Source organism: Megalops cyprinoides, chromosome 16 (genome assembly GCF_013368585.1).
Source record: "Megalops cyprinoides isolate fMegCyp1 chromosome 16, fMegCyp1.pri, whole genome shotgun sequence".
Taxonomy (NCBI): Eukaryota; Metazoa; Chordata; class Actinopteri; order Elopiformes; family Megalopidae; genus Megalops; species Megalops cyprinoides.
In genome coordinates, this window is record NC_050598.1 from 1,235,566 (window position 1) to 1,247,831 (window position 12,266).

The window sequence follows — 12,266 nt, forward strand, 5'->3', positions numbered from 1 at the left end:
AGTGGTTTTGGGTATGAATCTGGTTTTATTGTCTCGGAATATTTTAACTTGGCTTTCTTCTCTTTTGATGTTTGCAGTGCATTTTTATGAATGCCTTTTGACACCATCTCTTCGTAAGAGTGGAAAACAAGCTGATGGATTATATAATAGCCTCAGCTGTGCTCCAGTGCTCACTTAAAGATATGCAGAGTCAACTCCAGTCTCATATTCGTGTGGATTAACTACTATGCTTTTTGAAGAAGAGTCTGCAATCAATGTTATTTCACCTTACTGGAAGTGAACTCAGCACAGTTGCAAACTGGTACATGAAAACAATTTTACTTGAATAAATGACCATGATATTGGTATCCTGTTAGAGGTAGCCCATAAGAAACCTGTCTAAACACACAGTGGGGAAGGTCTGCACTTCAGTGCACTACAGACACGTGTACAGTCACCCATACCTATAGCAAAGTGACATAAATATGCATTGTTGCTTAACAGGAGCTGCTACAAAGGTATTCTAATTCCTGTGATATCATATCTTGTGCTCTGGTTTGGAGGGTAGATCCAGGTTTTGCTGTGTACCTTCTGGTAAAGATGACTGGGGATAGGATTCTTTTTGACCAAGTGTTTGCAAGCATTGGGACAAACCAAGGTGAACACCTATGAAAGGCTGCTTTCATTGTGTAAGAATCAACCATTCATGAGTCCTTCTGTGTGGCAGTCTGCATTATCCAGAGCAGCAGGTGACTGCCCCAGTCTTGTGTAGTCCAGCCACAACCAGCACAAGTGACAATCAGAGCTTAGCTGAGCTTAGCCAATCCAAGTCTAGCCCAGTGGACCCTAGCTCAGCCACGCCTAGCCCAGTGAGGTCTCCTTCATAGTTGATGTGAGCATCCAGGATCCTCCAGGACAGAGTCACACAGCATCTGCTATACAAACCACCCCCTGCCCTCGCTGCCCCTTCCCCTGTGTTCATGTTCTGGTCAAAGAGAGGGGGTGTTTTCCTCCCTCTCTCTTTACCCCAGTCCTCTCCTTCCACCCTAGTCTTCCCTCTCTCTTTCACTGCAATCCTCCTTTTCCAGCTCTCACCTCTCCTAACATTGAAATTTCTCTTTTATATCTGAAGTTGCCTTAGGATTTATTTATGTTACAAATACCAAATAAGATATTCATTTGTAAAATGGAACCATGGAAGCTTTGGAAATTTTGTATAACTCCTGTTGTCTCTGACAGACTATGATTTTATGACTGAGAGGAGAAATTAGAGAGATCAGATTTGTAGGTGCAAATATTAACCATTTATTTGAATTGGTCAATTTTTACTGCGTTTACGAGATGGTGGTATTGTTTTTTTTTTTTTTGTACTGTTACTGTTACCTTTTTATCTGCAAAAAAAGGATCAGCTTTAGAAAGAGTGGCAATTGGACAATTGGGTTGTATTTGAAAAAGGTTTATTTAGCAATATTTACTGTTCTGTTTTTCCTAATTTTGTTACACTTTTATGCAACTTTAATAAACAGATGGCAAACCTCATGTTCCTCGTTCCGTTTCGTGTTGTTGACTCAATGTAGTGACAAAAAAACTAGCAATAGGGACATTCCCTGCTTAGAAACAGGTCCCTGTGCTATATGACAAAGGTTCGGAGAACTTCACAGATGGACAGTTCTCGAAATTTGTCTGACATCTCAAGTGACAAGTGAGATGTCAGACAAATTTGGTGATCATTGGTCGCTATTTCGGAACATTAAGCCACGTTAAACCTTTTCCTTATAATGGGCGTCAATGGAGAGGAAATATAAGGCGTCAATGGAGAGGAAAACGCTTAATGTAAGATAACGTCCATACTCATAGGATTTCGGTTTTGATTTTTTGACAGGTGGAAGTGTTTATGACAAGAGATGTCCGAGAGAAATTTGGTGAGCATTGGTCACAGTTTTGGAACATAAGTCACGTAAGGCGTTTTAGAATGTCCGGATTTGAGATGCCTGCGCAGTGTTGACATACTAGTAACATTAAGTAATTAAGTAACATTAACATTTCCCAGTGTCTCATACCGAGGAGGAAATAAAAGCAGATTAAATGCGATAGCGCCATCATTGCCCACTGTCTTATCCTGTAGCCTAGGTTAGCGACGACTGATAACTAGGCTACCTTAACTTTTCTCATAATTACGAGTTCCTGATCTCGTAGTTTCGAGATCTTTTCTCGTAATTACAAGATCCTTTCTCATAATTACGAGATAAGGTCTCTATTTTTTTTTTCTTTTGTGAATGCAATGTGCTTCCGTAGCAGAGCCAGTTCGTCAGTTACCCATAATGAAGGGAAAAGTTGACGTTACCGGCACAATTCACCGTTTAAAATCCACTTTTACCAATAAGCCAAGCTTTATCTTCCAAGACTTTCCTTTAATACCTTCTGCACTGCGTTTTCAAAACGTCTTCACGGATGCTGGGGGAAAAAATATAGAGAGCCATCTGGCTATTTCAAACTGATTACAGAATTAATTTTGTGTTATTTTCAGTTCAATTTTTAAATGGAAAAATATATTTCAGTTATCGCCAAAGCAATACCATTATGTAGAAAACCATCATAAAACTTAATAAACATCATAATTAATTAGCTGTAAATCATTATGTTGCGCACCACAGAACAATCTTAAAATCTAAGCAGGGAATTTAATAACAGAATGAAAAATATTTTAGTTGGAAACTTGAGAGCCTATGAGGGGTCCTATGAGGTTAGCCACAAAAAAGTGTTTAGGAATTGACAACCTCAATTGCCAGTAGATAATGGCAGCTGGCTTTTAACCTCTGTCGGTCGAGCCAGTTCAGGGACTGGCCGAAAAGCTGACTCGTGCGTGCCTGCTGGGATAATGGACGCTTTCTCCCGGTTGGCTCGGAGCAAATGACTCCGTTAATCAGCTCCATTCTGTTGCTTGTAAGGCCACGTGCATTCTATGCACTTGAGCTGAGACTGTCCAAAGGGCAGCTGCTTCTGCCACTGCCGCTTTCACAAAAAAGAATCCTGGATAAAAAAAAAAACTAACCAACCGCCAGATTCTTGAAGCTAACTACTGGTGGAAACGCCTGCTTAAACGTCCCTCTAGCGGTGGGAGATGATGGCAACGGCGAAAGTATTGAGTGATTGATGGTGGATATCAATTAGCGTTTGGCGATGTGACAGAGAACACACGAAACCACCTGGTATTTTCCCGATGTCTGTTCAAAATCCAAAACCACTTTCATCTAACACTAGCAGCAAATTTGTGAAAATGTTTCAATTTTGCTTGTCATTGGTCCACACTACAATCATATCTTATGAGGGTATTCTTTGGGATTGAAACTTCCCAATTGCTGATACTAAGTAAGAACAGAACGAAAAGACATAAATCTTTCCCGATTTGAAATACCTATGAGTCGGCCTCTTTCTGCAGGCTACAGAAAATGTGTAAGAGGTAATGAACAGACCTGCACCAGATTCATTCATAACAGCCCGACAGGTGACTAATTCAAACAGTCGAAACAAACTTTTTGTAAGTATAATTTTATTTGGTTTGAACTGCAGCTGCAATAATGAAGTGACATTATTACAGTATGTGTAACAAAGCATCTGTCTGTCCCTGGATCACCATGATCTCAGGTAAGGTCCTTTTCCAAGGACACATGTTCAAATATTTACATATTAATACACAAGAAGGGGTAATTCCACTGAATGCGTTTCAGGTTCTTGTTTGGAAAAAAAAAAGAATGACAGCAATAAAAAAATAGCATATTTAGTTACTGTCATAAATCTAGCATTGGGCTTGGAATCCATGAATGGGCAAGATATGTTTCAGGAAGCACCATATGAAATGCTACACTAAAATTAAATTTTTGTCCATTCCAAATTCCAAACTGATGATTGACTAGTGTGCAGACAGTGACACTTACACACAGCAATGCGGGACACTTTACAGCCAGCTGTAGGTGAGGTGTGGTTAAAGGTCAGTTGTTTCAGGTACAGTTGGCTCCCTGACTCCCTCCCATGATTGACAAAAGGAGGTGTGTTTATGGGGAAGGAGGAACACACCAAGCCATACAGTGCCAGTGTTAACCACCACTCGGAAGCACTTTTGACACATCACACAGGGTCTTTCCTGCTTTTGTGTGCTATCCAGCTGCACATGACTGAAAATAGCAATACAGTCCAGTAGGAGTCCAAAAGGACCATGTTCCACCTCACTGGTTAGTTTCTGGGAAGTGACCAGGCACTAGTTTTTAGCTGCTCTGGTTTCTAGTCATTAACCACCTTAAAAGAGTCAGTCAGTGTGGCTGACGGGAACAATGCTCAACTCTCTTAAGAGCTTTGCGCCTGGTCTGGCAGCTTCATGAAGCACTACTGCATTAGCAATACTGGTGTTTGCTGGGTTGGACAGTGTGTGACTATAGTCTGATTTGAACCAAACAAAGTGCTTTGTTCTCTGCTGACAGGACTGGTTTGACCGGTTGGAATCAGCCAGGCATAAAACAGCAAACGGCTAGAACATGCATCCAGGTGAACTGCAGGGCTGTGTGAATCAGTGCTTCTTGGAATCAGCACCGTTTTCCCTCTAGTGGGAGCAGAGTGGGCAGGGCCTGGACCTCCTGCATGAAGGCATGATCTGGCAGACAACATGGGGGCTGCATGGTTCTGTCACCCTACAGTTCTAAAGGTAAGGTCTCCCCCATGCTTCATTCTTTTAACAGCTTGCCTCAGATTTGCTAATAAAAAACCCATGTGATGAGTCTGAAATCAATCAGATGAGCATATTTTGATTTAAGCAGAAAAGCAGCTCACACTTCCTTCCAGGATGACCTCAGCCCTATTAGGGCTGCCAGTTAATCACTGGCCACCATTGGTTAGTCATTAATCATGCCATTTCTTTCAGCCCCCGAGTCATGAACCTAAGCCCTCATTTTTTGTGTTTGGGTCCTTTTCATGAGTGGAAATGTTTTGCTTTGCTCTATACCTAGGTTAGAACGCAGGATGAAAATGATGGCTAATAATACTCAGAGTGCCCTGCAGGCTGTGACCCTCAGGGGGTCAGAGCTGGCCAGTTCCCCAGTGTGCAGTACAGTTTCTACAGTTTAGTCACTTTGGGCCCTGAGACAGACAGACGGACAGACAGTTTACAATTCAGATCTTCTCTCGATGGTCAGCAGCTCCACTTCAAAAATGAGTGTGGCTCCACCTGCAGGCGTGAGGTGGTACAGCATGCGTCATATGCAATGCCACACAGAGGTTGTTTGTGGTATGCGTGCGAGTTTGAACCATGGTCTGGGCAGCACAACAATTTACCATAGATCAGTGTTGCTTTTGCCAACATAACCAGAAATGGACCGTAGTGTTATGGCACTGAGACAGGGGAACATGTTCCTCAGCAAGAGTTGCCAACAACAGAACAAGCACAAGTCAGGCATACCACAGCAAACATGCAAAAGCGTTCAGTGCTGTTAGTATTACCGGGGATTTTGGGCGGGGCTCCTCTGTCTCCATAGCCTAAAGAACAAAGACAAATTAGTGAATCATGCCGTCACCACCAGCACTCTGGCATCTAGGCATTCTTATCCTAGCAGTCCTCCCAAAACTTGCTACCCACACCGCCATGGGCCCAGAGCCGAAAAATCCACTAATCAAATGCAAGAGGGCAGGGAGGGAGGGCAGCTTGGCCAAACTCACCAAGCTCAGAGGGAATCACCAACTTCCTCTTCTCCCCTTCACACATCCTATGAGACAGGAAAGAAAGGAGAGCCAACCAGCCAAGTCAAAGTAAATCAGATGGTATTATAGCCTGACTAAGCCATGATCATGATCATGCCAGGATCACATTAGCACCACTAACCAACCTGGAACCAGAGGGACCCGACATTCTGTATCTCCAGCACTGACTCTTAAGGACCGACAGGCAAAATAATCACAAATTCCACTATTTCGCTTTTCTGTCTATTTACCAGTAACAATAACAAAGGACTGGAGAGCAGAGCCAGTGTACTGTCTGTGGAGGGGAGCCAGTAATGTAGTTTAAGCCCTGAAGAGAGGAGGGAATCTTGTACATGTGCTTGCTGTAGACAGAGAAGGGGAATGACACTGAGCAGCTGTCTGTTTCACTTCTCACAATTATGCCACTTGCATCAAAGTTTCAGATACCATTTTTAACACCAGCTTTCTCTCACTTCCTTACACATAATGTACACAAGCATACTATGGAACGGAGATCAGCGTTTAAGATGTGTACAGCTGCCTTATTCAAGGATATGAGTGATATGAGAGTCAGAAACCAAACATACTTCATCATCTGAAAGTCTGTGTAGTCTGTGAATATTTTAGTATTTGTATTTGTTCATATATACATATTGGTGCTCTTTTTACATGCTTAAGAGGAGGGATGTTCTATTCAGGGCTGGTAATACTTGATTTTAAGAATTATGTGTCTGTCACTTTATGTTATATTGAAATGCCTGTGGCAAATTCCTGTTTATGGCCATGCCAATAAAGCTATGAACTGATTAGAGAGGGAGAAAAAGAAGAAAAAAGGAGAGAGTGGGGAAACGGGGAAGATGGGAGAGAATGAGAGAGACAGAGAGGGAGGAGGGAGAGAGAGGGGCAGAGGAAGAAAGGTAAAGGGAAGGAGGGAGAGAAAGGGATGTGAAGAGGGAGAGAAGGAATGGGGAGGAGGGAGAGACATACCCCAGCAGACCCTGGTCCCAGCCCTTGATGACTTGCCCGGTGCCCAGTGTGAAGGTGAAGGGCTGATTTCTTGGGATGCTGCTGTCAAACTCTGTGCCATCCTCCAACTTCCCCTGCACAGACACATACAAGACACACATCACATATACCATACACATCCTCCAACTTACACTGCAGTTAAATATACACCAAACATCACATATACGATACACATCACTGCTACACATCCTCCACACGCATATCACACATACATTGTGTTGTATTGTACTTCACTAGTAGGTTGCTTTGGATAAAAGCATCTGACAAATGAATGTAAATGTAAATGTAATACCATACACCAGTGTTTCCCAAACCTCTCCTGGAGGACCCCTTGTCCTGCATGTTTTAGATCTCTCCCTGCTCTAACACAGCTGATTCAAATGTTTGTTATTAAGCAGCTTCAGGAGTTCATAAGTTGATCATTTGAATCAGCTGTTTTTTTTAAACTTTTCAGGGTTTTTTCTTTTTCTTTTTTTTTTTTTAAATGGACATAACATTTAAGTACCGTGCTTTCACAGACAACTTCTGATACCACATCTTAGTTGATGACTAGAGCACAAGGCAATTTATTCCACAGTATAGTTTTTTCCTCCATGCAGGACAAGGGGTCCTCCAGGAGAGGTTTGGGAAACGCTGCCATACACACTCACATGTGCGCATATCTGCTGGACATATAAAGCATTTATTAGTCCCACGTGATATCAGATTTGTCCAACAAACCTCTTGCCCTGCGCGTGAGCTTTAATGACTAAAAAAAACTTTCCCAGTCACGTAAAGCTCCAACTAGATACCGCTTTGCGTTACAGTTACCCAATAAGCTCCATGCCGACTGTAGAGAACCGTCGGCACAGTGATCACAGTACTCACGGTGTAATGCATGTGCAGCACGTCGCCCTTGCGCGACTTGATAGGGCAGTTGTCCACCCTCTTCTTGATGCCGATTTGCAGTTTCTTCTTGTCGCCCCCTTGAACTGCGGAGGGCGCGAAGGACACCAGGGTTACTGCTAGCAAGAAACACAGTCTCATGACTGAGAGGAATGGAAAGAAAAAGAGAAATGGTGAGCCGATCCGAGAGCTGGGTACATGAAACAATAAACAGTACTGTGTCCCATAACTTTATAACTAGAACGTAGACACACAGATGTCCTGTTAAAAACACTAGCCTCTGAGTTCAACATTTGAAAACTAGTCTAGTTAGCATCTAGTTAGCTAGCTAAGCTATCTGAGTAGATTCCGATTGTTAGCCACTTGCTGCATGGCAATCGGCAACACATCGTCGGAATAGCAAGTTTAACTTCCTCACACGGAAAAAATAAACGCACTTAAAGGGTTTAATTTAGCAATTTACTGTTTAGCTGAACTGCCTTCTATACAGGGACACGTCATCGATATTGGTAGCTCGTTAGCTGCTTGCTAGCCGTACACATACAAGTTACCTTGGGGCACGCTAGCTGGATGCATTCAGGTAAAATCAAGCCAAAACTACTACAAATCAACGTCGCATTCACTAATCGTTTAGTAAAGATGGGGCTAATGAGCTAGTCTGCATATTATCATAATCCCACCACCATCCAACAAACTAAGATGCGAGCTCTACCCAATCACCAAACAACTAGCTCGAATTAGTATGCCATACTCATATAATGACAGGTTTATCATTAAGAAATTGGACATACAATGACCACCCTGCTATTTATAGCTGAATGCTAAAGCAGTTAGCTAGGTTTAGCTATTTATCTGGCTATCACACATAAGTAGATAGCTAGCTTTGGTGTTTTATCTTCAGTCTTCATTTTTCATTCACCGTGTACGGGTTATAGACTAATACATACTTACTTAAGCACATTGACTAAATGCTCGTTTACATTACATATAAAGATACGATCTGTGTCTGTAACACTCTACCTTTCGCTGGATCGAGGGAAATTCACACCAGGATAGATAGATAAACCATAGAAAGATGACAAACTCCCTCTTGAGTTCCTGGAGCACTACCCGGAAGAAGTTGATTAAAAGGGGCGTGATTTTCATGGCGTAGTGTGCGCAGAAAGGCTGCGTAGATTTATTGATCAGTATTTCAGTACACGACAAACGAATACTAATAGGTCAAACTGCGGTCTTGTAACGTGGGGATCCGTGAACGTACGCAGAATTTTACGCAGCGCAATTCCTACAAATCACCACCAACGGAGTGGCACAATGAATCGTTCCTGTTAAAATGACGGTTATGTTTACCTTTAAGTCGTTTAGCAGACGCTTTTATCCAAAGTGGCTTCCACGGGTGTCCTTTTACAGCTGGATGAGGGTATATGGCTGGTACAACGGCAGTGTGACCCAAATCTCAAGGCCGAATGCATCGACTCAGCTAGCAAGCAACTTCTGAAGTTAAAATTCTTAGGTTTTCGATGCAAAATTAAAATGTCATATTGCGAATTAAAGAAAACATATCTAGCACGAGAACTGAAGATATATTTACATATGTAGACAATTATAAGTAGACACTACACGAAGAAGACAAATATATATGAAAGCATACATTAAATACACAATGGCATGGGGGAACGTGGAGATGGTTAAACATAACTGGTAACTTCTGATAGTTTATACTTATTTTATAACTCATATGTTTGTAGGACTAATAGCAACCATACCATGAAGTGTACAGAAGAACTAAGGCTGTTGTTGTCTTGTGTATTTTATTTAACAGGGTTAAAACTGACCCCATGCTATATTTACATTTACATTTATTCATTTAGCAGACGCTTTTATCCAAAGCGACTTACATAGGTTACAGTTCTTTACAATGTCATCCATTTATACAGCTGGATATTTACTGTATGTATATTTACTGTATGTATGTATATTTACTGTACAGTACTGTATGTATGTATATTTACTGTACTGTGTGTATATTTACTGTACAGTACTGTATTGTATATTTTATGTATGTATTATATATAAAAAGTTGTGGTTGTGAACAATTTATTATGTGACAAGATTTAGTTGGTTTTATAATAAATTAAAAAACTGTTTATTGGCTTCTTTACAATGTTTACATGTAGGGCTTCAAGAATGTATGACCAAATGACCATGGCACCCATCTCTTTTAATACTATCCACTTGCTCTCTGGACAACTAAGATAGCTAGAAGGGAGCAAGCTACATAGTGATCTAACCTAACTGTGTCTGAGCAACAGCTGTGATTGTACCTCATTCTATGGTGTTATTAGTAGAGGTTGACCGATATGGGTTTTTCTCTGGCCGATGCCAGTGCCGATCTTTAGAAATCAGGGCAGCCGATGACTGATATATGATGCCGATATGTTTGGCCATTTTCTTTTTTTTTCCTCCGTCTGATAAAATATAAGTTAAGTAATAAGAAGTGATACAGAAAATTGCTTAAATTAAACATTTATTAAACAAAACTTATGGTCTGCCTCTCCAAACTGCATTTTCCGTCTGCTTTGCAGTGCACTTGTATATTTTAAATAAAAATAATGTATACATTAAATACATTAAAGGTTGGAGACCCCTGGCCTAGAACAATAATGGATTCAATCATTGAAAGCTATTTTAGACGTGGATTCATAAATTGTGAAATTCTAGGGCTTTTAGATGACATACATACATGAAAATAATTTGATTGCCGCAAGAGGCAGCGTCTCACGTGTTCCACAACAACAGCGCTTAGCTGCCCGCAGATGCGCCTGCCTATTAATCGGCTTAATATGCAGAACGATCGGCTGATGCCGACTATTTAAAAAATGCCAAAAATCGGCCCGATTAATCGGCCGGCCGATCAATCGGTCGACCTCTAGTTATTAGAGCATCACACAACTGCCTAGATGGTAATCAGCACACATTTTAAGATTAAGTTATCTTAACATTGATTCTTTTTTCTCCCTATTTCACTCCATAGCAATGGTAAGTACTGCTATTTGTTTGTGCCAGGTTGTGTGTCTTCCTCCAGTAGTTTGTTTAGGAAGTACACTGACATTGCCTCCGCCCTCTCCTGATACACAGGAACACATGGCAAGCAGGGGGTTTCTGAGGGAGCTGACCAGTTCTTAACAAGCTCAGTGAGTTTGTTTGTTCTTTAATCAGATCCCCATAAGTTGTGACATCTGTATGGCTCCTGTTCCTGGGATCCTCAGCAGAAGATACATCACAAACTGTTGAACAGCATACACAAACACACATGAAAGAAGGCTGAGGACCTCTTCAGGCAAAAACCTGTTGAGCCTTTGCTGTGGAAGAAACTTGGTCAAAACTTTGTGATGATAGAAGTGTGTAGAGGTACAACGGTGAAAGTAGTGTATGGCTATGCACCTTATTACAGTGCTTATTGTGACAGTGATTCTCACAATGGTGCTACATTACAAGTCTAATGATTCTGTATCTATCCAGCTACTTGCTTAACCCTTCAGATTGCACTTTCTAAGTCGCTGGATAAGAGTGTCTCTCAGATGAATATAGATGGAAGGGAAGTACTAAGAGAAGGAGGATTGAAGAGGATGTAGATTGGTTATCAAGGGAATATGTAATGGCATACCTTTCCAAACCGTGTGAATTCAAGGTCTCCCTTTTGGTGTCAGCTACTGAGTAAGAATCTCTCTTACAGTATCTGTGGTTCAGATTCCTCTTGTTTTTCTGTCTCAGTCATCTTCATGCTGAAAAATTTGGCAAAGAGCTAAAAACTTCTTACTTGTAAAATAGATGATTATTAAGAGTCACAATAGGCCTATTCTTCAGACTATACCAGGTGAACTATATTGCTGTTTTGATCAGACAACAAAAAAAACAGCCAAGGGATATAAGAGGTAGATATTTTCTTACTAATTGTTATTTATGTATGTTTTGGTATTTTGTATTGAACACCTTGCTAACATGTACAAAAGTATTTTAGAGCTTGCTCAAATACATTTTGCTTTTGAAAACAGAATTGAAATGACAATTCATTGTGCCACATAAACACTTCTTGTATGGTCACTCTGTACAGAACTGAATATGGAAAGAGAGCAAGAACACATCATCTTGTAAACCAAAGAGGAAAAGCATCTCTCCTGAGGTGGTTTTTCTGAGGATAACTACTTTAACTAACTTTGAATATATTCTATATTAATCCTATACTAAATTCATAAAATTAATTCTGAGTTACTAAGTTCCGCTATGGAATTTAGATCTATGTTAAAATATTTGAGCGGTCTTTTTGGCTCTCGGTCATTCTACGAAAAGGTATACATTATACCATGACAGTTAACAGCAAATTACAGTCTTGTTAAATCACTTTCATTTTCTTTTTTGTCTAAAACGACAGAATAACAATTGAGAAAAAACTGCGCGTGTGCACACGCACACACACTCAAAAAGAATAGATAAGAAAGGAAAAGAAAACGGAGAATATTTTCGTCAACATCATTACATTACAACGTTACAAGTGTAGCCATGGTTCTAAACGGTACGTTTCACTTATAGTACGCGTGTGGAATTATTGTCTAGACACATGAATTTACTGATTGGTCAATGTACATAAACCA

General features: G+C 40.8%; 1 protein-coding gene across 2 annotated transcripts; it reads right to left on the reverse strand.

The window, feature by feature from the left end:
* Nucleotides 1–3,720: 3,720 nt before the first annotated feature.
* On the reverse strand, nucleotides 3,721–8,716 carry fkbp2 (FKBP prolyl isomerase 2). Of its 2 annotated transcripts, none has more exons than XM_036548003.1 (6): nucleotides 8,635–8,716; nucleotides 7,597–7,700; nucleotides 6,691–6,803; nucleotides 5,683–5,729; nucleotides 5,467–5,502; nucleotides 3,721–5,194 (listed from the first exon to the last, which is right to left on the reverse strand). In XM_036548003.1, exons 2-6 carry the CDS (start codon nucleotides 7,606–7,608, stop codon nucleotides 5,133–5,135), a joined length of 270 nt encoding a protein of 89 aa, XP_036403896.1. In that variant the 5' UTR covers nucleotides 7,609–7,700; nucleotides 8,635–8,716; the 3' UTR covers nucleotides 3,721–5,132. The 2 variants fall into 2 exon arrangements, with proteins under 2 accessions (XP_036403896.1, XP_036403895.1); XM_036548002.1 differs by having other exon boundaries at nucleotides 7,597–7,757.
* Between the last annotated feature and the right edge of the window lie 3,550 nt (nucleotides 8,717–12,266).

Coding starts and splice junctions, on each gene's coding strand:
- fkbp2 (XM_036548002.1), bottom strand. CDS start 7,755: ATGAGACTGTGTTTCTTGCTAGCAGTAACCCTGGTGTCCTTCGCGCCC. Junction 5,730..6,690: donor TGGGACCAGGGTCTGCTGGG/GTATGTCTCTCC, acceptor CCTGTCTCATAG/GATGTGTGAAGGGGAGAAGA. Junction 5,195..5,466: donor AGCCCCGCCCAAAATCCCCG/GTAATACTAACA, acceptor TCACGCCTGCAG/GTGGAGCCACACTCATTTTT.